Source organism: Bubalus bubalis, chromosome 5 (assembly GCF_019923935.1).
Source record: "Bubalus bubalis isolate 160015118507 breed Murrah chromosome 5, NDDB_SH_1, whole genome shotgun sequence".
Lineage (NCBI taxonomy): Eukaryota > Metazoa > Chordata > Mammalia > Artiodactyla > Bovidae > Bubalus > Bubalus bubalis.
Genome location: NC_059161.1, coordinates 74,252,764 through 74,278,681, shown reverse-complemented (window position 1 = coordinate 74,278,681; position 25,918 = coordinate 74,252,764). Strand labels below are relative to the sequence as shown.

Below are 25,918 nucleotides of genomic sequence, written 5' to 3'. Positions count from 1 at the left end.
ATGAAGTAAGAAGGGTTTTCAAGAAAGGGCTTTTGCATATTCATCTAGGTGGGCATGGACTGGCAGTTTTGATTGACCGTTGCAAGTTGCATAACAGCATACAGTATTGCTCATATCTTTCCATAATTCAGTCTGTTTTAATCAGATGCATGTATGTATAGAATATTTATGAATATTTAATAGGCTCCCAGATGCCTAAGGCCACTTGAGGACACAACTGTGCATCAGGGCAAGTGTCTAGGAGCTGGAAAAGTCCTTGTGGTTAGTATGTATCCTTTGCGTTTCAAGGGCACATACATAGAGTTGGAGCAGTCTCTGTGGTTACTTTGTAGCATATCTGTGAGCACTCCTAGGCCACACTGGAGCTTGTCTGGGGTGGGTTTTATAGAGATCAGCTTGAATCTTTCTTAGCTAGGCCACCCCTCATTGCCTACACCTAACTTTCTACCTAACAGTATCAAATTTGGAAACAATCAGTGAAGGTAAAATTAACTTTATAGCAAAAAGCTTACTAGTGAGATAGACAGCTGCTATTTAATGGCAAAATGTTAGCAAGAAGATAAATCCCTGGCGGCTGAGACAGTAAAGAATCTGCTTGCAATGTAAGAGACCCTGGGTAAGGAAGATCCTCTGGAGAAAGGAAAATCTGCCCACTCCAGTATTCTCGCCAGGAGAATTCCATGGACAGAGGAGCCTGGTGAGTTACAATTCATGGGGTTGCAAAGTCAGACAAGACTGAGCAACTAACACTAACTAATACTCAAGTAATTCTTCCACTTAATAACATAAGAAAAGATTCTATAAAGCAAAATCATTTTGTATCTCAATTGCTGGTATCATCATCTTTTACCACCAGATATCAATGCTCTTATAAACCATTGGTAAATAAGATTGTAAAGCATTAGTGTAAAAATAGGAAGAAGAAGAAGAAAAAAAAATGCCAGTAAAACAGAATAAAACAGAAGCCAGACAAACATATATTAATACTTTATAAAGTTATGTTATGTGTAAGAAATGTTCCACTGCACTGACGTGAGAGGAAATTGTACTGTTTTTAAGAAATTGAATGAGTATGTTTAAATAAGTACACAGAAAAAAAAATAATAATGTAACCACCTACCTCATACTAAGGGCTTCCCAGGTGGCTCAGTGGTAATGATCCACCTGCCAAGCAGGAGACAGGGGACACAGGTTCTTTATTCCTGGGTTGGGAACATCCCTTGGAGGAGGAAATGGCAACCCATTCCAGTATTCTTGCCTGGAAAATTACATGGACAGAGGAGGTTGGAGGGCTATAGTCCTTGGGGTCACAAAGAATTGGACTTAGTGACTAAACAACAACAGCAACCTCACCCTAAACACAGAAATATATTCTAGATAGATTATAGATATAAGTGCAAATAAAAATAGAATTGTCTCTTAGAAGATAAAGCATAAGGAAACATTTTCAAAATCTTGAAGTAGGAATTATTTCTTAACCAGGATTTGAAAAGTAAAGCTACACAGGAAAATATAAGGAACTGAAATATATTATGAATAAGAACTTCTGTTTATCAAATGCATTTTGTGAGTAAATGCACAGGCCAAAGTATGAAGAAAGTTATTTGAAATATATGTTATTCTAAGAAGACTCATAGTCACAATTATAAAGAAGTTTAATGTACTAATAAGGCAAATAACCCAACAAAAGTTGGCAAAAGAAAGGGATGACCCAAAAGCTTACTTGCATAATATCATTAGTCATCAGAAAAAATATGTATTCAAGAAAATTAGGACCCATTACATACTCAACAGGATGAATAAAACAAAAAAGAAAAAAAATTACCAAAATGTGATGAATGCATCGAACACCTGAAATTCATCTGTTACTGTTTGCAGTGTACATCTGTAGTATACTTTTGGAAAACAAAACAGCAAAATATCTTTATATTCATTAAACAAATCAAACAAATTCAAATCATTCTACTCAATCAGCTGATAGTATATATAAGGGTGAGCGGTTCCAATTTGCCTCTCAAAACATTTAACAGGGATGGACGTGTTTTTGTTTAAAAATAGCCATATTCTTACTTGAAAACTAGGTGGCCAGCAGTAACTCGGTCTTTCTGATCACCAGACAGCGCACGTGCCCCTGTCCCCCGGCCCTCCCTGTGCGTGTTTGTTGCCCTTCCCTGTCATGCCCTTCCCTTCCAGCTTTCCCCACCTCCCTGCCCGCCCCACACAGGTGACCGCCCAGCGCCCCCTTACCCTGTTTAGGACCTAACCGGTCTCGCCTCATGTGGTGTCCTTCCCTGGCTTCTATGGCCGGCGGCGTCTCCGGGCAGAGAAGTGCCCTGGGTCCCCAAGGGGGGAAGCTGGGCACAGCAAGTTGCACATGAGGGCCATGGAGGCGGCGGTAGAGTGTTCTCCCAGGCCAGCTGTGGCTCTGGGTGTTGGTGGCGGTGAGCGCAAGCCCCAAGAGGGGGGCCCCATGGGGGCCAGGAAGGGCAGTAGACATCCTGGGTGCCAGGACCGCTCCTGTGCTGGAGGCTTCTGGAGGTGAGATTCCGTGGCGTGACGCAGTAGCTGCTTTGCTTCCGGGCCATTTTGAATGGCTTCTGGGCCCTTCGCTGTCGCTCGCGGCCACCCAACCTCCACCATTGGTTCTGTGCCTCTGCCGTGTCTTTGCCACGCAGGCCTACGTGGCTGCACTCCGTTGGTGCCTCATCTGTTCTGTCCTCTGATCTCTGGGGCTGTGCCCTGGTGCGTCTCACTTCCCTGGCCTGCCTTGGCCCCACTCCATTGCCCTTTAACGCCTTCTGCCTGCCAATGTTTTCATGTGCTGGACCAGGAGGAGCCCCTGTGCCCCCAGCGTGCCACCCCTGCAGTGTGCTCATCTGAGTGTGCGCAGGTCACCAGATGGCTACCATGCCTGTATCGCCACCCCCTGGGGGTGTGGAAGTGAGGGTGCCATGGCTGTCCCCGATGTGACCAGCTGGTGTCCTTGGCCTTACTTCTGGCCCACCAGGCCCTCGAGGAGGGTCTCCCCATCAGGACTTTGGGGCAGCACGCTGAGTCCCTCATGGACTGAGCGTGGGGGATTCTTCGGCCTCGCAGTGGGAGGAGTGGGTTCCCTGGCCTGGGGTGATTGCCCTCCCCCTTCCTCACCTTGTGGGGTTTCACTGCCACTGCCCTTCACCAGGCGCCCTGTGCTCACTTGGGATTCCCAGGTGGCACAGTAGAAAAGAATCAGCCTGCTAATGCAGGCAGTTGCAAAAGATGCAAATTCGATCCCTGAGTTGGGGAGGTCCCGTGGAGGAGGAAATGGCAACCCCCTCCTGTATTCTTGCCTGGAAAATCCCTTGGACAGAGGAGCCTGGCTGGCTGCAGTCCATGGGGTCATAGAGTCTGAGAGGTGGACATGACTGAGTACGTGCACATATACACATGAGAAAAAAGAGAATCCCAGTTACAACTCAACTGTTTTGTAAAGAATTTTGTAATTGGCTTTCCAGAAATGCCACCTTTAGTAGCTGACTTAGTAGAAGGAGGACCCAGATTACACAGGAGGGTTGAGAAAGTGGCTCCTGTATCCGGTAGCAATTTAACAGGATGGCCTCTTCTAGTTAGAGTCACCTGAGGCTCCTGTGTGGTAATGAGGACAGAAGCCAAAGTGGGAAGCCCTGGGCCTCGTGAATCTTGATCTTGTATCTGAGTTTCTGACCCCTGAAACCTACATCCTTGGGGATATTAGTCTTCCAGTGATCTCTCTTGCAAGTGGGGCAAGGCCTTGGTGGTGGCCTCTGCTTGCCTTGGGGACATTGTCCCTTAAAGTGTCCATCCTTGCCACAACAAAAACAGACTCCAGGTTTTTGCTTGTATCCTCCCACCTTTGTAGCCCTAAAGTTAACTCCCTGTAGGGCCATAATGAGAGCTTCGGCCTTTCTCTTATCTCTATTCCTTTTTTCTTTAGGTTCTTCCTGATTTCTGTTTAAGAATTCTGATGTGGCACCTCTTACCACTGTAGGGTAAGGGAGTTAGAGGAGGCTTGGTTCGGAAAAAGAAGGAGCCCGGCACTTTACGGAACAGATTCACCTATAATGAGGCAAGAAGGGGCAGCATCAGATTAGTGAGCTGCTGCACTAACCCAAGAAAAGAGTAAGTATATATAGGCATATATGTGGACATCTACTGTTAAGGGGGCCTGTTCTTCTCCAAGGTTGTTTGGAATGAGTGAAGTCTCTCAGTTGTGTCCAACTCTTTGTGACCCCATAGACTGCAGCCCTACCAGGCTCCTCTGTCCATGGGATTTTCCAAGCAAGAATACTGGAGTGGGTTGCCATTTCCTTCTCCAGGAGATCTTCCCGACCCAGGGATTGAACCCGGGTCTCCTGCATTGTAGGCAGACACTTTACTGTCTGAGCCACAGGGAAGCCAGGGAAGTGTTCAGAGTAGTTATTTCTTAAACGGCTGGGGCAAGGAATTCTGGAGACCAGCTGGGACCAGCTGGGAGCTGGGCATGATCAACCTTAGTGCCCATTTTTTTTCTTCAGGTCAGAGTTCTTTGTTTTGCGTAGAATGGTGAGGAGGACCTAGAGGGGAGTTTTAACTCCAGACTGGGGCCAAAGGCCAGTTTTTGGAGTTTCCTCTGAATATCTGAAGCTGACTCAGTAATAACTTTGTCTTTAAGAATAAGTTTGGGGCATCTGGGTCCAAATTAGTGTGCTTTCTCAGTGCGTCCCTGAGCCTTTCCAGAAAAGCTGTGTGAATTTTCTCCTTTTCCTGACTCCACATAGTTTGGAATAGTCTAAGGGCTTAGCTCATGATTCTTTTAAGCCTTCCTTAATGTAAGTGATAAAGTGAACTCTCTTCCAGTCATCTCAATTAGGATCAGCTATGGGCACTGCCTGGAGCCCGGTAGGTAAGCAGGCTGATTCACTGTCAGGTCTCCCCTGCATGCCAATAGCATACCATTCATCTCCCCATCCCTGGGGAGTAATTTTTAATTACTACTTCTTTCATTGTTAGTAAGGGCGCTAGTCAGGATTAGCATAATATCTTTCCATGCCATTTCAAAGATTGGTTTAGACCCTGGAAAACACTTATATCATTGTCAGGATCTTCAGTAAAGCTTCCTAGGTCTAATTTAATTTGCTCTAAATCTCGAAGGGGGAAAAGAACATGGACTCCTGTGGCTCCCAAGTCCCCATTAGGAGCTTCTTGTAATGGAAGGAGGGGAGGATATAGCCTAGAGATCACCAGTGTTGGGTTAGGAGCCACTGGGATAGGAGCTGCTGCTGGTGCCCAAGGCATTACCAGAGATTGTGGAGGCTCCTGTGGGCTAGGTTTGGGCAGCTCTGGTTAAGGGCGACAGTTTGGACCTGAGGACTTGGAGGAAGTTACAGGCAGCATGGAAGTAGCCAGCCCACAACTCCTGGATAAGAGGATTTTCTCTCTCAAGACAAAACCTGTATATATGGCACTTCTGACCATTTTCCTTCTTGTCTACAAAAGAGGTCTAGTTGGAGGATGGTATTATAATCAAATGAGCCCTCAGGGGGCCATTTTTTACCACCTGATAGATCCTACTGAGGCTATGCCTTGGTGCAGAAAAAGATCATACTCTTCTTTAACAAGGTCTAAGGGTCAAACTTCTTCTAGTTCTTCAGTATACTTGCCAAAGGCATCCGCTTTGAGCTGGGTGTAGGGTACGAAGAGGTGACTCCCATCTCAAAGACAGAAGACCAGCGTCCAGTGCTCTTTGTCTTTTCTCTGGTTCTTCTGATAGAGGGTGTCCCCACCTTGCACAGTGGGAGCAAAGAAACACCAATAAAGTATGCTTCCCTCAACTTTGGAGTGCACCTGGTCTTGAGCATCATTATCCGGTTACCCTGGACTGTTGTCCTCTCCCTGTCTCTGTCTTCCTTTTCACCTAGAGATAGATATAGAGTGAGAGCCTAAGTTAGTGGACTTGCTGTGCTCTTGAACATTGGGTGTGCCTGAACTGGAGTTCCCCTAAAGCAAGCTATGTAGTGCACAAGGTTATTAGTATTTACACACACTCCGAAATGATCCTTCCTTAAGTGAAAAATCTCATAACCTCTAAATGTTAGGAAAGAGAAATGGTAGATGTTCTGCGGTTCTCACTGAGGCAGCAGCCTAGCAGAGATTTTGCTCAGCACCCAGGTCAATCTGCTGGCTAATACCGGGACCCGAGGCTACTGTCTACTAACGCTGCCTGCCTTTGGAACTCATGCAGGCTTGTGAAATAGAGTGTCTCAAGAGACCGTGCAGCTAGACTAGGTAATGAGAAGTGAATGACAGATTTGAGAGTGAGTGTCTGTGCTTACCTTGAGTAGGCATTCAGGATTTCCAGACGAGCCCCCAAAAGATGAGACAGGAATCTGAGTTGTTGTCCACACAACCAAAGAATGGAATCTATGAACAAGCAAACGCTCATGGTAGTAACTGAATAAGATTTATTAAAGAGGAGGAAAAGTGCAAAGCTCTCAGTGTAGACACTCAGCATAGAGAGGGGGTAAAGCATCACCCCAAGGTGGTTTTATAACCTTCCTTTAAATCACATTATTTCTAAACATTCAATTTAAAGGTCAAGATACTTAACATCATCTTTATCACTTCTATTGATCCTTGGATTAAGTCACCGCCTTTTTTCATGCCCTCTGTCCGTTTTACCATGGGCCAGATGTATGGTCTTAAGATTAATGATCACCATTGTTTCTCCCTCAAGCATATGGAACAGAATTTAATTGCTGCTCTTCTTTGGATCTGAGTGCTGAAAATTGATCAGACTAAAGATACATTCCAGGAATTCAGGACGATGCAGCAGGATGTTTACTGAAAACAAGAATGAGGTTTCAGAGTTTTACATTGACTGCCTTGTAATTTCTACTGCAACGCCACTGTCATGGCAGAAAGTAAAAAGGAACTAAAGGTGAAAGAGGAGAGTAAAAAAAAAATGCTAGCTTAAACCTCAGCATTGAAGAAATTAAGATAATGGTATCTGATATTATCATTAAGTTAATGACCAACATAGACAGCATATTAAAATGCAGAGACATTACTTTGCCAACAAAGGTCCATCTAGTCAAGGCTATGGTTTTTCTAGTAGTCATGTATGGATGTGAGAGTTTGACTCTAAGGAAATCTGAGCACTGAAGAATTGATGCTTTTGAACTGTGGTGTTGGAGAAGACTCTTGAGAGTCCCTTGGACTGCAAGGAGATCTAACCAGTCCATTCTGAAGGAGATCAGCCCTGGGATTTCTTTGGAAGGAGTGATGCTAAAGCTGAAACTCCAGTACTTTGGCCACCTGATGCAAAGAGCTGACTTATTTGAAAAGACCCTGATGCTGGGAAAGACTGAGGGCAGGAGGAGAAGGGGTCGACAGAAGATGAGATGGTTGGAAGTCATCACTGACTCAATTGGCATGAGTTTGAGTAAACTGTGGGAGTTGGTGAGGGACAAGGAGGCCTGGTGTGTTACAGTCGATGGGGTAGCAAAGAGTCAGATATGACTGAGTGACTGAACTGAACTGAATGGCATTCGGTCCCATCACCCCATAAGAAATAGATGGGGAAACAATGGAAACAATGAGACTTTATTTTCAGTTCAGTTCAGTCACTCACTCGTGTCTGACTCTTTGCGACCCCATGAATCACAGCATGCCAGGCCTCCCTGTCCATCACCAACTCCTGGAGTTCACTCAAACTCACGTCCATCGAGTCAGTGATGCCATCCAGTCATCTCATCCTCTGTTGTCCCCTTTTCCTCCTCCCCACAGTCCCTCCCAGCATCAGTCTTTTCCAATGACTCAACTCTTCACATGAGGTGGCCAAAGTACTGGAGTTTTACCTTTAGCAGCATTCCTTCCAAAGAACACTCAGGGCTGATCTTCTTTAGAAAAGACTGTTTGGATCTCCTTGCAGTCCAAGGGACTCTCAAGAGTCTTCTCCAACACCACAGTTCAAAAGCATCAATATTTCGGTGCTCAGCTTTCTTCACAGTCCAACTCTCACATCCATACATGACCACAGGAAAAACCATAGCCTTGACTAGACAGACCTTTGTTGGCAAAGTGATTTCTCTTCTTTTTGGAGGGCTCCAAATGACTGCAGACAGTGACTGCAGCCATGAAATTAAGACACTTGCTCCTTGAAAGAAAAGCTATGACAAACCTAGACAGTGTATTGAAAAGCAGAGATATCACTTTACCAACCAAGCTCCGTGTAGTGAAGGCTATGGTTTTCCAGTAGTCATGTGTGGATGTGAGAGTTCAACTCTAAAGAAGGCTGAGCACCAAAGAGTTGATGCTTTTGAACTGTGTCATTGGAGAAGACTCTTGAGTGTCCCTTGAACAGTTTGGAGATCAAACCAGTCAATCAACTCTGAATATTGATTGGAATGACTGATGCTGAAGCTGAAGTTTCAATAATTTGGCCACCTGATTCGAAGAACTGACTCATTTGAAAAGACCTTGATGATGCTGGCAAAGATTGAAGGCGGGAGGAGAAGGGGATAATAGAGGATAAGATGGTTGGATGGCATCATCGACTCAATGAACATGAGTTTGAGCAAACCCTGGGAGATAGTGAAGAATGAAGAACTCTGGAGTGTTACAGTCCATGGGGTAGCAAAGAGTTGGACATGACTAAGTAAATGAACAATAGCAGCATAGTAGTTATATTTTCAGTTTTTAAAGTAACTACTCTTTTCCATAATGGCTTCACCAATTTATAGTCCCATTAACAGTATTGGGGGTGGGGGGTGTTCCATTTTATTCATGCCCTCTCCAGCATTTGTTATTGAGATTTTAATGATAACCATTCTGACTATTGTGAGGTGGTACATCATTGTAGTTTTGACTTGCATTTCTCATTATTAGTGATGTTGAACATCATTTTATATGCTTATGAGCCATCTCTATGTTTTCTTTGGAAGGATGTTTGTTTAGGTCTTCTGCTCAGTTTTTGATTGGGTTCTTTGTTTTTTTGTTATTGAGTTGTATGAGCTGTTTTTATATTTTGGAGATGAATCCTTTGTTAGTCACACCATTTGCAAATGTTTTCTCCCATTCTGTAGATTGTTTTTCGTTTTGTTTCTGGCTTCCTTTGCTGTGAAATATCTTATGAGTTTGAATATGTTCCTTTTTTATTTTTGCTTTTATATCTATTGCCTTGGGAGACTGAACTATGAAAATATTGCTGTGCTTTATGGCAGAGAATATTTTGCTATATTCTCTTCTAGTTCTATCATGTCATGCCCTATATTTAAGACTTTAAGCCATTTTAAATTTGCTTTTGTGTATGGTGTGAGGGTGTACTCTAACTTCATCAATTTACATGTGACTTTTCAGCTTTCCCAACACCATTTGTAGATGAGACTATCTTTTCTCCATTGTGTATTCTTGCCTCATTTATTAAAGATTAATAGACCATAGATATGTAGGGTTATTTCTGTTCCATTGATCCACATATCTATTTTTGTGCCAATACCATTCTGTTCTGATTACCATAGTTTTGTAGCATTGTCTGAAGTCTGTGAAGGTTATGGCTCCTGCTTTGATCCTTTACCTTAGGATTGCTTTTGCAGGTTTTTTTTTTTTAATGTTTCCAAATAAATTTTGGGATATTTGTTTCAGTTCTGTGAAAAATGTCATAGATGACTTGACAGAGATTGCATTAAATCTGTGGATTGCTTTCTATAGTGTGGGCATTTTAACAATAATAATTCTTCCAATCAAATATCATGGGTATCATTCTGTTTCTTTGAATCATCTTCAATATCCTTTATCCATGTTTAATATTTGTCAGCATATAGTTCTTTTGCCTCCTTAGTCAGGTTTATTCCTAAGTATATTTGTTCAGGCAATTTTAAAAGGGATATTAAAAAATATATATTAATTTGCCTTATGACCCAGCAATTCCACTGCTGGGCATATACACCGAGGAAACCAGAATTGAAAGAAATGTGTGTATCCCAACGTTCATTGCAGCACTATAATAGCCAGGACATGGAAGCAACCTAGATGTCCATCAGCAGATGAACGGATAAGAAAGCTGTGGAACATATACACAATGGAGTATTACTCAGCCATTAAAAAAAAATACATTTGAATCAGTTCTAATGAGGTGGATGAAACTGGAGCCTATTATACAGAGTGAAGTCAGCCAGAAAGAAAAACACCGATACAGTATCAGATCAGATCAGATCAGTCACTCAGTCGTGTCTGACTCTTTGCGACCCCATGAATCGCAGCACTCCAGGCCTCCCTGTCCATCACCAACTCCCGAAGTTCACCCAGACTCATGTCCATTGAGTTAGTGATGTCATCCAGCTATCTCATCCTCTGTCGTCCCCTTCTCCTCCTGCCCACAATCCCTCCCAGCATCAGAGTCTTTTCCAATGAATCAACTCTTCGCATGAGGTGACCAAAGTACTGGAGTTTCAGCTTTAGCATCATTCCTTCCAAAGAAATCCCAGGGCTGATCTCCTTCAGAATGGACTGGTTGGATCTCCTTGCAGTCCAAGGGACTCTCAAGAGTCTTCTGCAACACCACAGTTCAAAAGCATCAATTCTTTGGCACTCAGCCTTCTTCACAGTCCAACTCTCACATCCATACATGACCACAAGAAAAATGATAGCCTTGATTAGATGGACCATTGTTGGCAAAGTAATGTCTCTGCTTTTCAATATGCTGTCTAGGTTGGTCATAACTTTCCTTTCAAGGAGTAAGCGTCTTGTAATTTCATGGCTGCAGTCACCATCTGTAGTGATTTTGGAGCCCAGAAAAATAAAGTCTGACACTGTTTCCACTGTTTCCCCATCTATTTCCCATAAAGTGATGGAACCGGATGCCATGATCTTCGTTTTCTGAATGTTGAGCTTTAAGCCAACTTTTTCACTCTCCACTTTCACTTTCATCAAGAGGCTTTTGAGTTCCTCTTCACTTTCTGCCATAAGGGTGGTGTCATCTGCATATCTGAGGTTATTGATATTTCTCCCAGCAATCTTGATTCCAGATTGTGTTTCTTCTAGTCCAGCATTTCTCATGATGTACTCTGCATATAAGTTAAATAAACAGGGTGACAATATACAGCCTTGATGAACTCCTTTTCCTATTTGGAACCAGTCTGTTGTTCCATGTCCAGTTCTAACTGTTGCTTCCTGACCTGCATACAAATTTCTCAAGAGGCAGATCAGGTGGTCTGGTATTCCTATCTCTTTCAGAATTTTCCACAGTTTATTGTGATCCACACAGTCAAAGGCTTTGGCATAGTCAATAAAGCAGAAATATATGCTTTTCTGGAACTCTCTTGCTTTTTGCATGATCCAGCGGATGTTGGCAATTTGATCTCTGGTTCCTCTGCCTTTTCTAAAACCAGCTTGAACATCAGGAAGTTCACGGTTCACATATTGCTGAAGCCTGGCTTGGAGAATTTTGAGCATTACTTTAGTAGTGTGTGAGATGAGTGCAATTGTGTGGTAGTTTGAGCATTCTTTGGCATTGCCTTTCTTTGGGATTGGAATGAAAACTGACCTTTTCCAGTCCTGTGGCCACTGCTGAGTTTTCCAAATTTGCTGGCATATTGAGTGCAGCACTTTCACAGCATCATCTTTCAGGATTTGGAATAGCTCAACTGGAATTCTATCACCTCCACTAGCTTTGTTCGTAGTGATGCTTTCTAAGGCCCACTTGACTTCACATTCCAGGATGTCTGGCTCTAGGTCAGTGATCACACCATCGTGATTATCTGGGTCATGAAGATCTTTTTTGTACAGTTCTTTTGTGTATTCTTGCCATCTCTTCTTAATATCTTCTCCTTCTGTTAGGTCCATACCATTTCTGTCCTTTATCAAGCTCATCTTTGCATGAAATGTTCCTTTGGTATCTCTGATTTTCTTGAAGAGATCTCTAGTCTTTCCCATTCTGTTGTTTTCCTCTATTTCTTTGCATTGATTGCTGAAGAAGGCTTTCTTATCTCTTCTTGCTATTCTTTGGAACTCTGCATTCAGATGTTTATATCTTTCCTTTTCTCCTTTGCTTTTCGCTTCTCTTCTTTTCACAGCTATTTGTAAGGCCTCCCCAGACAGCCATTTTGCTTTTTTGCATTTCTTTTCTATGGGAATGGTCTTGATCCCTGTCTCCTGTACAATGTCATGAACCTCATTCCATAGTTCATCAAGCACTCTATCTACCAGATCTAGGCCCTTAAATCTATTTCTCACTTCCACTGTATAATCATAAGGGATTTGATTTAGGTCATACCTGAATTGTCTATTGGTATACTAATGTGTATATATGGAATTTAGAAAGATGGTAACAATAATCCTGTATGCAAAAGCTAAAGAGACACAGATGTATAGAACAGTCTTTTGGACTCTGTGGGTGAGAGAGAGGGTAGGATGATTTGGGAGAATGGCATTGAAGCATGTATAAAATCATATAAGAAACAAATTGCCAGTCCAGGTTCATTGCAGAATACAGGATGCTTGGGGCTGGTGCACTGGGATGACCCAAAGGGATGGTACAGGGAGGGAGGTGGGATGGGGGTTCAGGATGGGGAACATGTGTACACCCATCGTGGATTCATGTTGATGTATGGCAAAACCAATACAATATTGTAAAGTAATTAGCCTGCAATTAAAATAAATAAATTTGAATGAAAAACATTATTCATTTTTATTTGGAGGATAATTGCTTTACAGTGTTGTGTTGGTTTCTGCCATACATCAACATGAATCAGCCATAAGTATACATATGTCCCCTCCTTCCTAAACCCCCCTCCCACCTCTCATCCCATGCCACCCATCTAGGCTGTCACAGAGCACCAGTTTGTGCTCCTTGTGTTATACATAAAGTTAACATTAGCTATCTATTTACATATGGTGATGTATATATTTCAATGCTATTCTCTCAGTCTGTCCTATCTTCTCCTGCACCCACTGTGTTCAGAAGTCTCTTCTTTGTGCCTGAATCTCTATTTCTGCCTTGCAAAGACATACAGTAGTACCATTTTCTATATTCCTTATATATGCAACACTTGTTTTTTTTCTCTTTCTGACTTACTTCACTCTGTAATGCTCAAAATTCTCCAAGTGAGGCTTTAGCAATACATGAACTGTGAACTTCCAGATGTTAAAGCTGGTTTTAGAAAAGGCAGAGGAATCAGAGATCAAACTGCCAACATCTGCTGCACCATCCAAAAAGCAAGAGAGTTCCCAAAAAAATCTATGTCTGCTTTATTGACTATGCCAAATCCTTTGACTGTGTGGATCACAATAAACTGGGAAATTCTGAAAGAGATGAGAATACCAGACCACCTGATCTGCCTCTTGAGAAACCTGTATGCACGTCAGGAAGCAACAGTGAGAACTGGACACGGAACAACAGACTGGTTCCAAATAGGAAAAAGAGTACCTCAAGGTTGTATATTGTCACCCTGCTTATTTAACTTATATGCAAAGTACATCATGAGAAATGCTGGGTTGGAGGAAGCACAAGCTGGAATCAAGATTGCTGGGAGAAATATCTATAACCTCACATATGCAGGTGACACCACCCTTATGTGAGAAAGTGAAGAAGAACTAAAGAGCCTCTTGATGAAAGTGAAATAGGAGAGTGAAAATGTTGGCTTAAAGCTCAACATTCAGAAAATGAAGATCATGGCATCCGGTCCCATCACTTTGAGAGAGTCATTTCCTAGGCAGGTTGATAAGAAGTCCAGGGGTCCCCAAGGAGAGAGGGGTCTGGAATTCTCAATGAGGAAGAAAGGACAAACTTTTGTGTCCCTCTACATTCCTTAGGATTAGATAACAATAATGTATCCTGCTTGAGGACAGTCTGGAAAAAAAGCTGGCCAATCCTCTTATCTTAAGGTGTAAATTATGGGAGTAGGTCTAGTGAGGTCTTTATAACCTCCAGACATTCTTTTGATTCACTGTAATAACTAATTAGAGAGTATATAACTCCATAGCTAACACTAGCAGGGGGATACTCTTTCTGCCCCCTTCTGATGCCTATGTCAGAAGCTTTCTCTATCTCCTTTATACTTTAATAAAACTTTATTTCACAAAAGCTCTGCACGATCAAGCCTCATCTCTGGTCCCGGATTGAATTCTTCTCCTCTGGAGGCCAAGAATCCAGAGGTCTTTGCATCGTTCAGCAACAGCCTTTCAACTTCATGGCAAGTAGATGGGGAAACAGTGGAAACAGTGGCTGACTTTATTTGGGGGGCTCCAAAATCTCTGCAGATGGTGATTGCAGCCATGAAATTAAAAGATGCTTACTCCTTGGAAGGAAAGTTATGACCAACCTAGACAGCATATTAAAAAGCCGAGACATCACTTTGCTGACAAAGGTCCTAGGTCGTATGGTTGTGCCAGTAGTTGCACAAATGGAAGAGTTGGACTATAAAGGCTGAGTGTGAAAGAACTGATGCTTTTGAACTGTGGTGTTGGAGAAGACTCTAGAGTCTGCTTGACTGCAAGGGGATCAAGCCGGTCACTCTTAAAGGAAATCAACATCAAATACTCATTGGAATGACTGAAGTTGAAGTGCCAATATTTTACCCACCTGTTTTGAAGATTAGACTCACTGGAGAAGTCCCTGATGCTGGTATACATTGAAGACAAAAGGAGAAGAGGGCATCAAAGGATGGGGTAGTTAGAGGTAGGTAGTTAGCATCACTGACTCAATGGGCATGAATTTGAGCAAACCGCAGGGAATAGTGAAGGATAGGGAAGTCAGGCATACTGCAGTCTATGGGGTTGTGAAGAACTGGACATGACTTAGTGACTGAACAACAACAGCGGTGTCACACAGGGACTGTTATAGATTTAAAAGTAAGATCAAGACTTATTTAGTTACACTCTTACATCCAGCAGACTGCATTACATAGGAAATAGTTTCAATGAGAAATAAGTGATGCCAGGTACTCACTAATGGATTTAATTATGATACAAATACCATAATCAGTGAAGGACTAGGAAACCTCACGTGCTGCAGTCCATGGAGTCACAAAGAGTCTGACATGACTTAGTGCCTGAACAACAACAAGAAACTGTATTTTAATAAGTTTTCCTCGATTTTACCCTGGGCAACACGCTTGCAAATAGGAATAAGCACATATTTGTATGTGTTCATGAGTCTGGGTGTCTCAGGGGGATCCCCAGCAGATAGAAGTCTGGCATGACTTCTATCCCCTCACACTGTTACCATTACAAGATTAGTCATTATAATATATACTCTAATATCATTGGGCAACACATCCAAAAGCTTTGATTTGTTGTCATTATCATATTTGTCCTTCATTAAAATGTAGAATTGTAAAGTATGTATTAATAAAAAGGTATTATCAAGAATGCTGAGGGATTATTTTTACTGTTTCGTTTATTCAGAAGTTCTTCATGAATAAACCACAATGTAAAATGATTAGCAGTGCATGTCTACCAGATCAACAGATTTCTTTTTTTTGGCCTTTCTATCAAGAGTTAATAAGCAAGAACTAGGGCTTTACGAAAAGGACCTTAACAGTCCCCACAGTTTATATAAACTTCAGACATTTTTAAAAACTAATTTGTCTTGGAGTACAGTTGCTTTACAATGTTGTGTTAGTTTCTGCTGCACAGCAAAGTGAATCAGTTACATATGTACACTCATTTTAGACTCTTTATATATATATATATATATATATATATATATATATATATATACATCCATTATAGAGTATTGACAGAGGAGCCTGATGGATTACATTCATTGGGGACACAAAGATTTGGGCACGACTGATTGACTAAGCACAGCACATAGAGTATTGAATAGACTCCCCTGTGTTGTATAGTACAGCCTTATTAGTTGTCTACTTTGTATATGCTGCTGCGAAGTCGCTTCAGTCGTGTCTGACTCTGTGAGACCCCATAGACGGCAGCCCACCAGGCTCCCCCTTCCCTGGGATTCTCAAGGCAAGAACACTGGAGTGTGTTGCCATTTCCTTCTCCAATGCATGAAAGTGAAAAGGAAAAGTGAAGTTGCTCAGTCATGTCCAACTCTTCGCGACCCCATAGACTGCAGCCCACCAGGCTCCTCCATCCATGGGATTTTCCAGGCAAGAGTACTGGAGTGGGGTGCCATTGCCAGTGTGTAAATATAAATCCCAATCTCCCAATTTATTCCAGACACTTTTTCTTGATCTCCTTATTCTTTGACCATCTACTTTAAAAGGCGTGTCAATTCCTTCTCTACCATGATGGTATGTGAACATTTTACAGCCCAGGAATATCTTTCTCAAGAACATGTGAGCCCGCCTTCCTAAAAGTGATCATCTGAAAAATGGGTCCCTTTATCCCAGTCTGTGTGGAAAGGTGGAAGCTTCATTTCCACAAGTGCCAATGAGTAAGCACAGATGGGAACCTTGAGGCTGAGGGCCTGTGTTATGTTCTCATTAGCTCACTCGATGTTTACAAATCCCCCTATCCCAGTCGCTTGCTTCAGGGGAGTTGAATTCAATCTTTCTCCTTGCAATAGTCTTGACCTTTATCACAATGTCTTGAATAAAGTTTTGCTTGCCTATTTAACTCTTTTCAGTGCAGTGTGGGAGGATCTGTGGCTCCTTTCTATTAACTAAATAGCTAAAGAAAAATCGTACTCTCAAAATCCATAATGATAGGTGCTTCAGTCAGTTAGGGGTGCAGTAACAGAATACCTTGGATGAGGGTGCTTATACATTAATTATTTGTTTCTCATAGTCTAAAGGTTGAGAGTCAAGGTCAGGATTGAGCAAGGTCAGGTTCTGGTGAATGTGTCTTACTTAGATTTTGCCACCTTCTCATTTATCTTCATGTGGCAGAAAGAGAGAAAGGACAAACTCTATTCCTCTTTTTAGAAAGATGGTAATGTCATAGGGACTCCACCCTCATGATCTAATTACGTCCCAAAGGCCCCACCTCCTGGGACCATCTCACTGGAGGTTAGGGTTTCAATGTACAAATTTATGTGGGGACACAGAGATTTAGTCCATAACAATAATAGCTTACACTACTTATAGCCAGCAGAATTTAGTTAGGATGTTTGAGGTACTATGCACTTAACAGAGTGATATTCTCTAAGTTGGTCCCGTTTCCTTGTTTTACATAATTTATCCTGTTTAATTATTATAAATATTCACCAACTTTTATAAATAGTTCTTGAATCAACTATAGGAAAACTTTCAAAAAGTCCAATATGTTGTTTGGTCAAAGAAATACAAATATACTTGGCAGTGAATTCTCCACCATTGAAGTCATTAATAGGACATAACAAATTTAATCACAAATTCTTTTAAAGTTCTTTAACTAACATTAATTGAACATGCCCCCCTTTTCTCATAAAACAACTGCAAGTTCATTATCTGATGAATAGACACATTGTGAATGAAATTTGTTAAAATGACTTAATTGTTGATATACCATCATTATCACTTGCAAAATGTTCTAAGGTTTTTGAGACATAAATTATCACATGTGCTTTGCAAAATACTCAGTTCCATTTATGAGTGTATCAGGATATTTCTACTCTATATCATTTCTGGGGGAAAATTTCTATCATTACCCTAAAAAATTAGTCTATTTTGACAAACATCTTTAGAAATATTTAGGATTGTTTAATAGAAATGTTGTCTTTAAACACCTGCTGTTATTTTCTTATTTATTCAAATATTTTTAAAGGAATACAAACTGAAATCAAGATTGCTGGGAGAAATATCAATAACCTCAGATATGCAGATGACACCACCCTTATGGCAGAAAGTGAAGAGAAACTCAAAAGCCTGTTGATGAAAGTGAAAGTGGAGAGTGAAAAAGTTGGCTTAAAGCTCAACATTCAGAAAACAAAGATCATCCGGTCCCATCACTTCATGGGAAATAGATGGGGAAACAGTGGAAACAGTGTCAGACTTTATTTTTCTGGGCTCCAAAATCACTACAGATGGTGACTGCAGCCATGAAATTAAAAGACGCTTACTCCTTGGAAGGAAAGTTATGACCAACTTAGATAGCATATTCAAAAGCAGAGACATTACTTTGCCAACAAAGGTCCGTCTAGTCAAGGCTATGGTTTTTCCAGTGGGCATGTATGGATGTGAGAGTTGGACTGTGAAGAAGGCTGAGTGCCGAAGAATTGATGGTTTTGAACTGTGGTGTTGAAGAAGACTCTTGAGAGTCCCTTGGACTACAAGGAGATTCAACCAGTCCATTCTGAAGGAGATCAGCCCTGGGATTTCTTTGGAAGGAATGATGCTAAAGCTGAAATTCCAGTACTTTGACCACCTCATGCAAAGGGTTGACTCATTGGAAAAGACTCTGATGCTGGGAGGGATTGTGGGCAGGAGGAGAAGGGGACGACAGAGGATGAGATGGCTGGATGGCATCACTGACTTGATGGATGTGAGTCTGGGTGAACTCCGTGAGTTGGTGATGGACAGGGAGGCCTGGCGTGCTACAATTCATGGGGTAGCAAGGAGTCGGACATGACTGAGCGACTGAACTGAACTGAACTGAAAGGAATACTAGGCCCTTATCAAGTATATAAGCCCTTTTCCTTCTCACAACGAAAATAACAAAAATATTTAAATTACTGATGTTTTTGAAAATAAATATCTTCATGATATAAGTAAAAGTAACCATAGTAAAAAGACAGTGATGGGACTTCCTTAGTGGCCCAGGGTTTAATAATCTGCCTGCCAGTGCAGGGGATATGGATCTGATCCCTGGTCTGGGAAGATCCCACATGCTGCTGAGCAACTAGCCTGTGCACCACAGCTACTGACCCAGGGCTCTAGAGCCTGCGAGTTACAGCTACTGAAGCCTGTGCACCTAGAGCCTGTGCTCCACAACACGAGAGAAGTCCCTACTCAGGACAGCTAGAGAGAAGCCAAGCATGACAAGGAAGACCTAGCACAGACAAAAACAAATAAACAAACAAACAAAAAAAACCTTAAAAATAGTGATAAATTGAAAACATGCTTGCAACACACAACAAAAACATTCACTTTTGTGAGAAGAATTTACAAGGCTCCAAATAAAGAGTACAAGTGGATACATTAGGTATGAAACTTAATTTTGTTTATAAGATTAAATCTTAGGCTTTGTTTCTTCTAGGGAAGTCTGGGGACTCTGAAAGAGTAGATAGAAATGGGTGGAGGAGACTGTACTAGGGGAGGGGTGGGGGCACAGTCAATATTGTAAGACCTTCAGTGGGACCCTTAGCCTAGGGTTAGAGATCATGCTCCACCAACAGGAAACCTGTCAGCAGTCCTCGCCAGAGTTTGATGAGTCCGGGACAGAGGCCTCTCCATGTGCTATCCAGGCCCTCAGACCTCAGGGCAGGCGGGTGAGATGGGGGCCCAGGACAGTTTGGGGACCATGTCCCACAGAGTCCCAGAGCCCTCGCCATGGCGCCCACAGGCCAGATCCAGGCCACAAAGCAGCTGAAGTGAAAGTGAAAGTCACTCAGTCGTGTCCAACTCTTTGCGACCCCATGGACTATACAGTCCATGGCATTCTCCAGGCCAGAATGATGGACTGGGTAGCCTTTCCCTGCTCCAGGGGTTCTTCCCAACACAAAGCAGTGAACCTCTGCCCAGTCCCTGCCTCCATGACCTATAAGCTGCAGAGGACGATCTGGGCATGGTCCCCAGAGCCTTGGGCAGCTGGAGGATATGACCCTGGCTACTAAGAACTTACCAGCTCCTGTCTCTCCATTCACATTTCCACACTTGGTCCAGCACTGATCAGTTGTCCACCCCCAGGAAGTGGCAGGAGGTTAGGTTGGTGTTCAAGGGTCTTATAACATCATTTCAGGCTTGCCTCTGTGGTTGGGACCTCTCTCAAAGAGAGTAATTGTTGTGAACTGGGGATTAACCCAGTTGGAAGTTGCTACTGGTGTGTCTCTGCAGCTTAAATGAACAGCCTGAGGCCCGGCTGGGTTCTGGGCACCAGGGACCAAGAGTGATGAAAGTTGGATGGGGTCTGGGACCCAGCTCTGAGGTGCTGCCCACTGAGACCCGGCCCCCTCAGCAGGGCTGGGCACTAGATGGAGGACCCCGACTGGGTGCCAGATACCCTGCCCACCCAGGACCCCCTCCTCCTGGCCTGGGCCTGGACCCCAGAGGTAGAGGGTGGTGCCTGAGACCTGATGCTCTCTTGTCAGAACTGAGAGTAGCATTTGTTTTGGGGGGAGGTTTACAGCAACATTAGGGCTTCCCTCATAGCTCCATCGGTAAAGAACCTGTCTGCAGTGCAGGGGACCAGGGTTTGATTCTTGGGTTGGGAAGGTCCCCTGGAGAAGGAAATGGCAACTCACTCCAGTATTCTTGCCTGGAGAATCCCATGGACAGAGGAGCGCGGCAGGCTACAGTCCATGGGGCCGCAAGAGTCGGACTTGACTCAGTGCCTAAACCACCACCACTACCACAAGAACATCGTGACCTGACCATGATCTGACCTCAAGAACAAAGACCCTGACCCCAGAAGTAACCAGGCCACTCCCTCAGCTTTCCTAAAAAAGCACTTTGCTGACAGTTTTCTGGGTGCTCAGTCTTTTCTCCTAGTGTGGCCCTGCAGTAAGGCTTTCTCTCCTCACTGTGTGTTAGGAGCACAAACTTCTGATCAGTACCAAGATGATATTCTAATCAAGAATAAAATCTCTTTTTATTCTCAATGTTTTAGATTTGTCCCTTCTCACCCCAAAATGTTCGCTATCAACTATACTTGGGGACAGAACATTTTCACTCATATAAATTATTTTAATAATCAGAGAGGAATGTGTGAGCCTGAAATTCAATTTTTGAAATAAAATGTTTACTCTGAAAAGCCAAACTTGTCCATAGAATCACAGTAGCAGTTGGACAGTGGCAGTTGGACTCGTCCTGTGCAGAGTTCAGTTAATTCTGAAGGTTCTGTGATGTGTGGTCACCATGGAAATGTGGTGATACACATTCCCCATTCTGTATCCAGTGCGTTTGCAAGCTGAGAGCTTCATGTATGGTGGCAAAGAGAAATGGGTAACCTGAATTGTTTGGGAGGTAGGTTCCCACTGATCCTCTGAAGGCTGTTTCTTCAAATGGGCCGGTTAACCTTTACTGATGAATTTTCCTCATCTGTTTTTTTTATTATTTTTCTTTTCCATCACTCTTATTTATCTAGGAGTTATAAATGTGTGTTATAATTTTGTATTATTCCTTAAATTATATTTTGATTCTCCTGTCTGCTGGCTGCCTTAAACATCTTCCTATATTTCCAATTTCCCAATGCCAGTTTTGTACACACTCTTACCAGATAACAGATGGAAAGAACTAACAGAGGAGAACCATGATGTCTCCCCAACATCGGACATTATAGTAAAAGGGAATTACATCTCAACTCTTCTCAAATGCTGCTGCCCAAATCTACAAACACTAGCGTGTAAATCTAGAGACTTAAAAAGGAAAGAAACTGGGATTTACTGGTGGGATTCCCATGGGTGGATGTGGGCTGGATCATTGTTTGGCTGTTGCCAAGGACTTTAGTGAGATGGCATAGTGCTGTTGGGTTGGTAGGATGAACATTTGGTCAATGAGGGAAGGAGAGCCTGTCTGCTGATCCTAAAGGAAAATCTAGTGTTAGAGTCTCCAGTTGTGAGGATGGAGATGATTTTCAAAAAGAATATGGGGCTCTGCTGTCTTCCACTTCAGGGTCTAGAGCATGATGAGAAGTTGATAGAGTCAGAATTTTAGTGGGGAAAGATTGAACTCCTGCCCATTCTTAACTAGCACTTGGTCCAGGCTGCTCAAATAAGTGTTCAGATCAGCTGTGAGACTTTGAGCATCTCAGACTTAGTTAAGCCACCAAAGGCCAGCACAGATGCCCACCTCCCAAGTTAACTCACATTAACTGCTCATCCAGACTTGCTCAAGTTAAAGGGAAGCTAATTCTTGGTAGAGCCATCATGTACCCTTTGGTTTAGAAGGTTCTGAGCTCTGAGCCAACTTGTTGGCCAAACAGACCACTGGTCACTTAGCAAGGTGAACTGGGCTTTGGGAAGGCTGCTCATGAGATGGTTGAGTGTGTGAAGAAGCTTTGGAAGATGGACAGAGTTGGAATCCTGTGGTCTTTCTGAGGGGTTTTTCTCAGAGGAAACTTGTATTTGGGATCAGGAACTGAAAAACAGATGAGTGGTAGGAGGAGGATTTGAGCTCTTTTTAAGGCTGAGGCACCTTCTTCAGGGCATCAGCTCTCATCCACAGAAAACTAGGGGCAGGATAATTTGAGTTGGAGGTAGGGTTGAGGTCCTGGTTAAGGGGTTTTAGCACAGGTCTCAGGGGTGCAGGCATCTGTGTCCTCAGGGAGCCATGTACAATCCTGTCCCAGATCCACTATTTATCATTGTGTGACCCTTGGAAATTCACTTCATCTCTCTAAATTTCAACACTGTCTAATGTAACATATGGATTACAGCCCACACTTCATCCACTCTTCCTCTTGAACAGGGCTGGGTGTCAGAAGAAGTGATAATAGATACTCTCCATGAGCTATAAAACCTTGTTTCTGTGAAAAAGCTGAAGAATAAGCTTCCATCCCCACTTATTGGAGCCATCAAATTGCCCTCTCTGCTTTCAATCACTACTGAAGGTCCATCTTATTCTTGTCATCATTCAAAGTTGAACACTTACAGAGAAATTATGAAGCACCAGTCCTTTACTTTTCTATTTATTTATTTGTCTATCTACATTTATTTATTTGGCTGCATCTGGTCTTAGTTGTGGCATGTGGGATCTTCAACACATTGTGCAGATCTTTCATTGCAGGACACTGACTCTCTAGTTGTGGTGCTTGAGCTCAGTAGTTGCAACATGTGGGCTTAGTTGCTCCGAGGCAGGTGGGACCGGAGTTTGCCGACCAGAAATCAAATCCCATCCCCTGCGTTGCGAGGCAGATTCTTACCCACTGGACTGCCCGGGAAGTCCCTCTTTTATTTTTCTAATATTTTACCTGTATTTAATCATTCTCGGCCTCATAATACTAAAAATGGGCCATGTTAACATTTCTCCAACTCAGGACAGGGAACTGAGGCAAAGAGGGATCCATATGTCTTTCCCAAGTACCTGCTTCTCCTAAATGTGATTTGAATCCAGTCCATCAGGCATGGTCACCATGCTCTGCTGAGCTTCTAGGTCTCAGTTAAATAGAGATATTTGCACACACAGACAGTCTGTTGGGTGTTTTCAGTGCACATCAATCTGCAGATCTTCCTAAGTCCACCTTGGATTCAGGAGGCCTTGCTAGGCATCTGGTGAGGAAGGGGACCAGAGGATTGAATTGTGGATCAATTATTATTAGTTCCCGAGTGGTCCTCTGCCGACAAGATGTCGACAGCTCTCACCATTATAATGCATTTCACAGGAGGTCTCATCCAGAAGGCGAGAAGAAACATCCCTCGGATGTCAAGAACATCAAGAACCAGCTGGATGAAGAGAGTTTGTTGTTGGCCACATAATAGGGTGCACCCTATAACTGACTCAACTGAAGGTACTGTGGAAATTTTCTCATTAAGTTCATTCAAGAATGATTTTTGTAGTATGTTCAGGGCCTCATATTTAAGAAAACAAACAGAAATATTAAGCAATGTTCTTTTATTTCATGTTCAAACTGAAACTTTATCAGTTGGTACTGCTTTAACTATGAAAGGAAAGATGCATTCTAAATTCAGCATTTGGTTCATGCTTAAAAGTGAAGATGGTCTCTAGCTATGGTTTGGACATTAGCTAATTTTTAAACAATAGGTGTGATGTGTTCCCCCCTGAAGGCATGTTTCAAGATTTCTTTATTAACACTTTATTTAAAGCAGGATTACATTGACATAAAAGTTGTATAGATTATACAGAAAATTCCAATATCATATCACTTCAGTTTCAGCTATCAAATTCTACTCACAGATAACATATGTGTGGTACATTTTTTACAATTAGTGAGAAAATATATTTTTAGTAATTCAAAGTCTAACACTGTTAGTTCACCTAACATTCACACTTTGTATTGTTATATTGAGTGATATTTTAAATATGCACGTTTAAATTATAGTACCATACAGAAATCTACACACTAATGTTCACAGTGTATTATTAGTACTTAAATACTAGAAACAACCTAAAGACCATTATGTGATGAATGGATAAATGAAATGTGGTATGTACTCAGAATGGAATACTATCCCACCATAAAAATGAATTAAGGATTGAAATATGCTATAAAATGGATGGAAGATTTAATACAAAAATGTATTATACTTAGTGAAATAAGGCAGGCACAGAAAGACAAATATTGTAAGATACCACTGGTTTAAGGTACACAGAATAAGCTAACTCATGGAAGTTGTAAATAGAAATTACGAAAGCGAGGAGGCAACGGAGAAGGTGGATTATGACTTAATGGGTACAGAAGTTATATTGGATCTGATGAAAAAGATGTAGATGGTGTTGATAGGTGCACTAAATTGTGAATACAGAAAAATCAAGATACCAGGAGAAATACCAATAACCTCAGATATGCAGATGAGACCACCCTTATGGCAGAAACTGAAGAAGAACTAAAGAGCCTCTTGAGGAGAGTGAAAGAGGAGAGTGAAAAAGTTGGCTTAAGGCTCAACATTCAGAAAATGAAGATCATGGCATCTGGTCCCAGCACTTCATGGCAAATACATGGGGAAACAGTGGAAACAGTGGCAGACTTTAGTTTTCTGGGCTCCAAAATCACTGCAGATGGTGATTGCAGCCATGAAATTAAAAGATGCTTACTCCTTGGAAGGAAATGTATGACCAACCTAGACAGCATATTAAAAAGCAGAGACATTACTTTGTCAACAAAGGTCTGTCTAGTCAAGGCTATGGTTTTTCTAGTAGTAATGTATGGATGTGATAGTAGGACTATAAAGAACGCGGAGCACCAAAGAATTGAACTGCGGTGTTGGAGAAGACTCTGGAGAGTCTCTTGGACTACAAGAAAATCCAACCATTCCAACCTAAAAGAGATCAGTCCTGGGTGTTCATTGGAAGGACTGATGTTGAAGCAGAAACTCCAGTACTTTGGCCACCTGATGTGAAGAGCTGAGTCATTTGAAAAGACCCTGATGCTGGGAAAGATTGAGGGCAGGAGGAGATGGGGATGACAGAAGATGAGACGGTTGGATGTCATCACCGACTCAATGGACATGGGTTTGGGTGGACTCTGGGATTTGGTGACAGACAGGGAGCCCTGGTGTGCTGTGATTCATGGGGTCACAAAGACTCAGACACAATTGAGCAACTGAACTGAACTGATGGAAATTTTTAATTCTTAAAAATTATGAGAAGAATAAATACAATTTATTTTTGATGACAATGCTCAGTCACTAAGTTATGACTGTGAGCCCATGGAAATAAGCACACCAGGCTTCCCTGTCTTTCACTATCTTCTGGAGTTTGCTCAAATTCATGTCCATTGAGTTGATAATGCTATGCAGGCATCTCATCCTCTGTGGCCCCTTCTTTTCCTCCTGCCCTCAGTCTTTCCCAGCATCAGGGGCTTTTCGAGTGAGCCTGATCTTTACATCAGGCGGCCAAAGTATTGAAGTTTCAGCATCAGTCCTTCCAATGAATATTCATGATTGATTCCCTTTATGATTAACTGGTTTGATCTCCTTGCTGTCCAAGGAACTCACAAGAGTCTCTTCAGCACCACTATTCTAAAGCATTAATTCTTTGGCACTCAGCTTTCTTAATGGTCCAAGTCTCACAAGTGTACATGACTACTGAAGCATAGTGTGATTTTTAGTGCTTCCCTCTGTCAGACCGAGTTTCAAGTCGATCAGGTTCCCCTTAGCCAGAAAGCTTAAGGCTCTCTGACTCATTTCTGAAACGTTCATCTCCTT

At 42.4% G+C, this 25,918-nt stretch overlaps 1 protein-coding gene across 1 annotated transcript in view; it reads left to right on the top strand.

The window, feature by feature from the left end:
- The first annotated feature begins 2,383 nt into the window (after positions 1 to 2,383).
- The window catches only part of LOC123327534, a 39,821-nt gene continuing 16,286 nt past the window's right edge, over positions 2,384 to 25,918 (top strand). Inside the window, exons 1-2 of the mRNA XM_045165894.1 lie at positions 2,384 to 2,538; positions 2,676 to 2,742. Of these exons, the coding sequence (XP_045021829.1) occupies positions 2,384 to 2,538; positions 2,676 to 2,742 (222 nt within the window). The remainder of the gene's footprint in view (positions 2,539 to 2,675; positions 2,743 to 25,918) is intronic.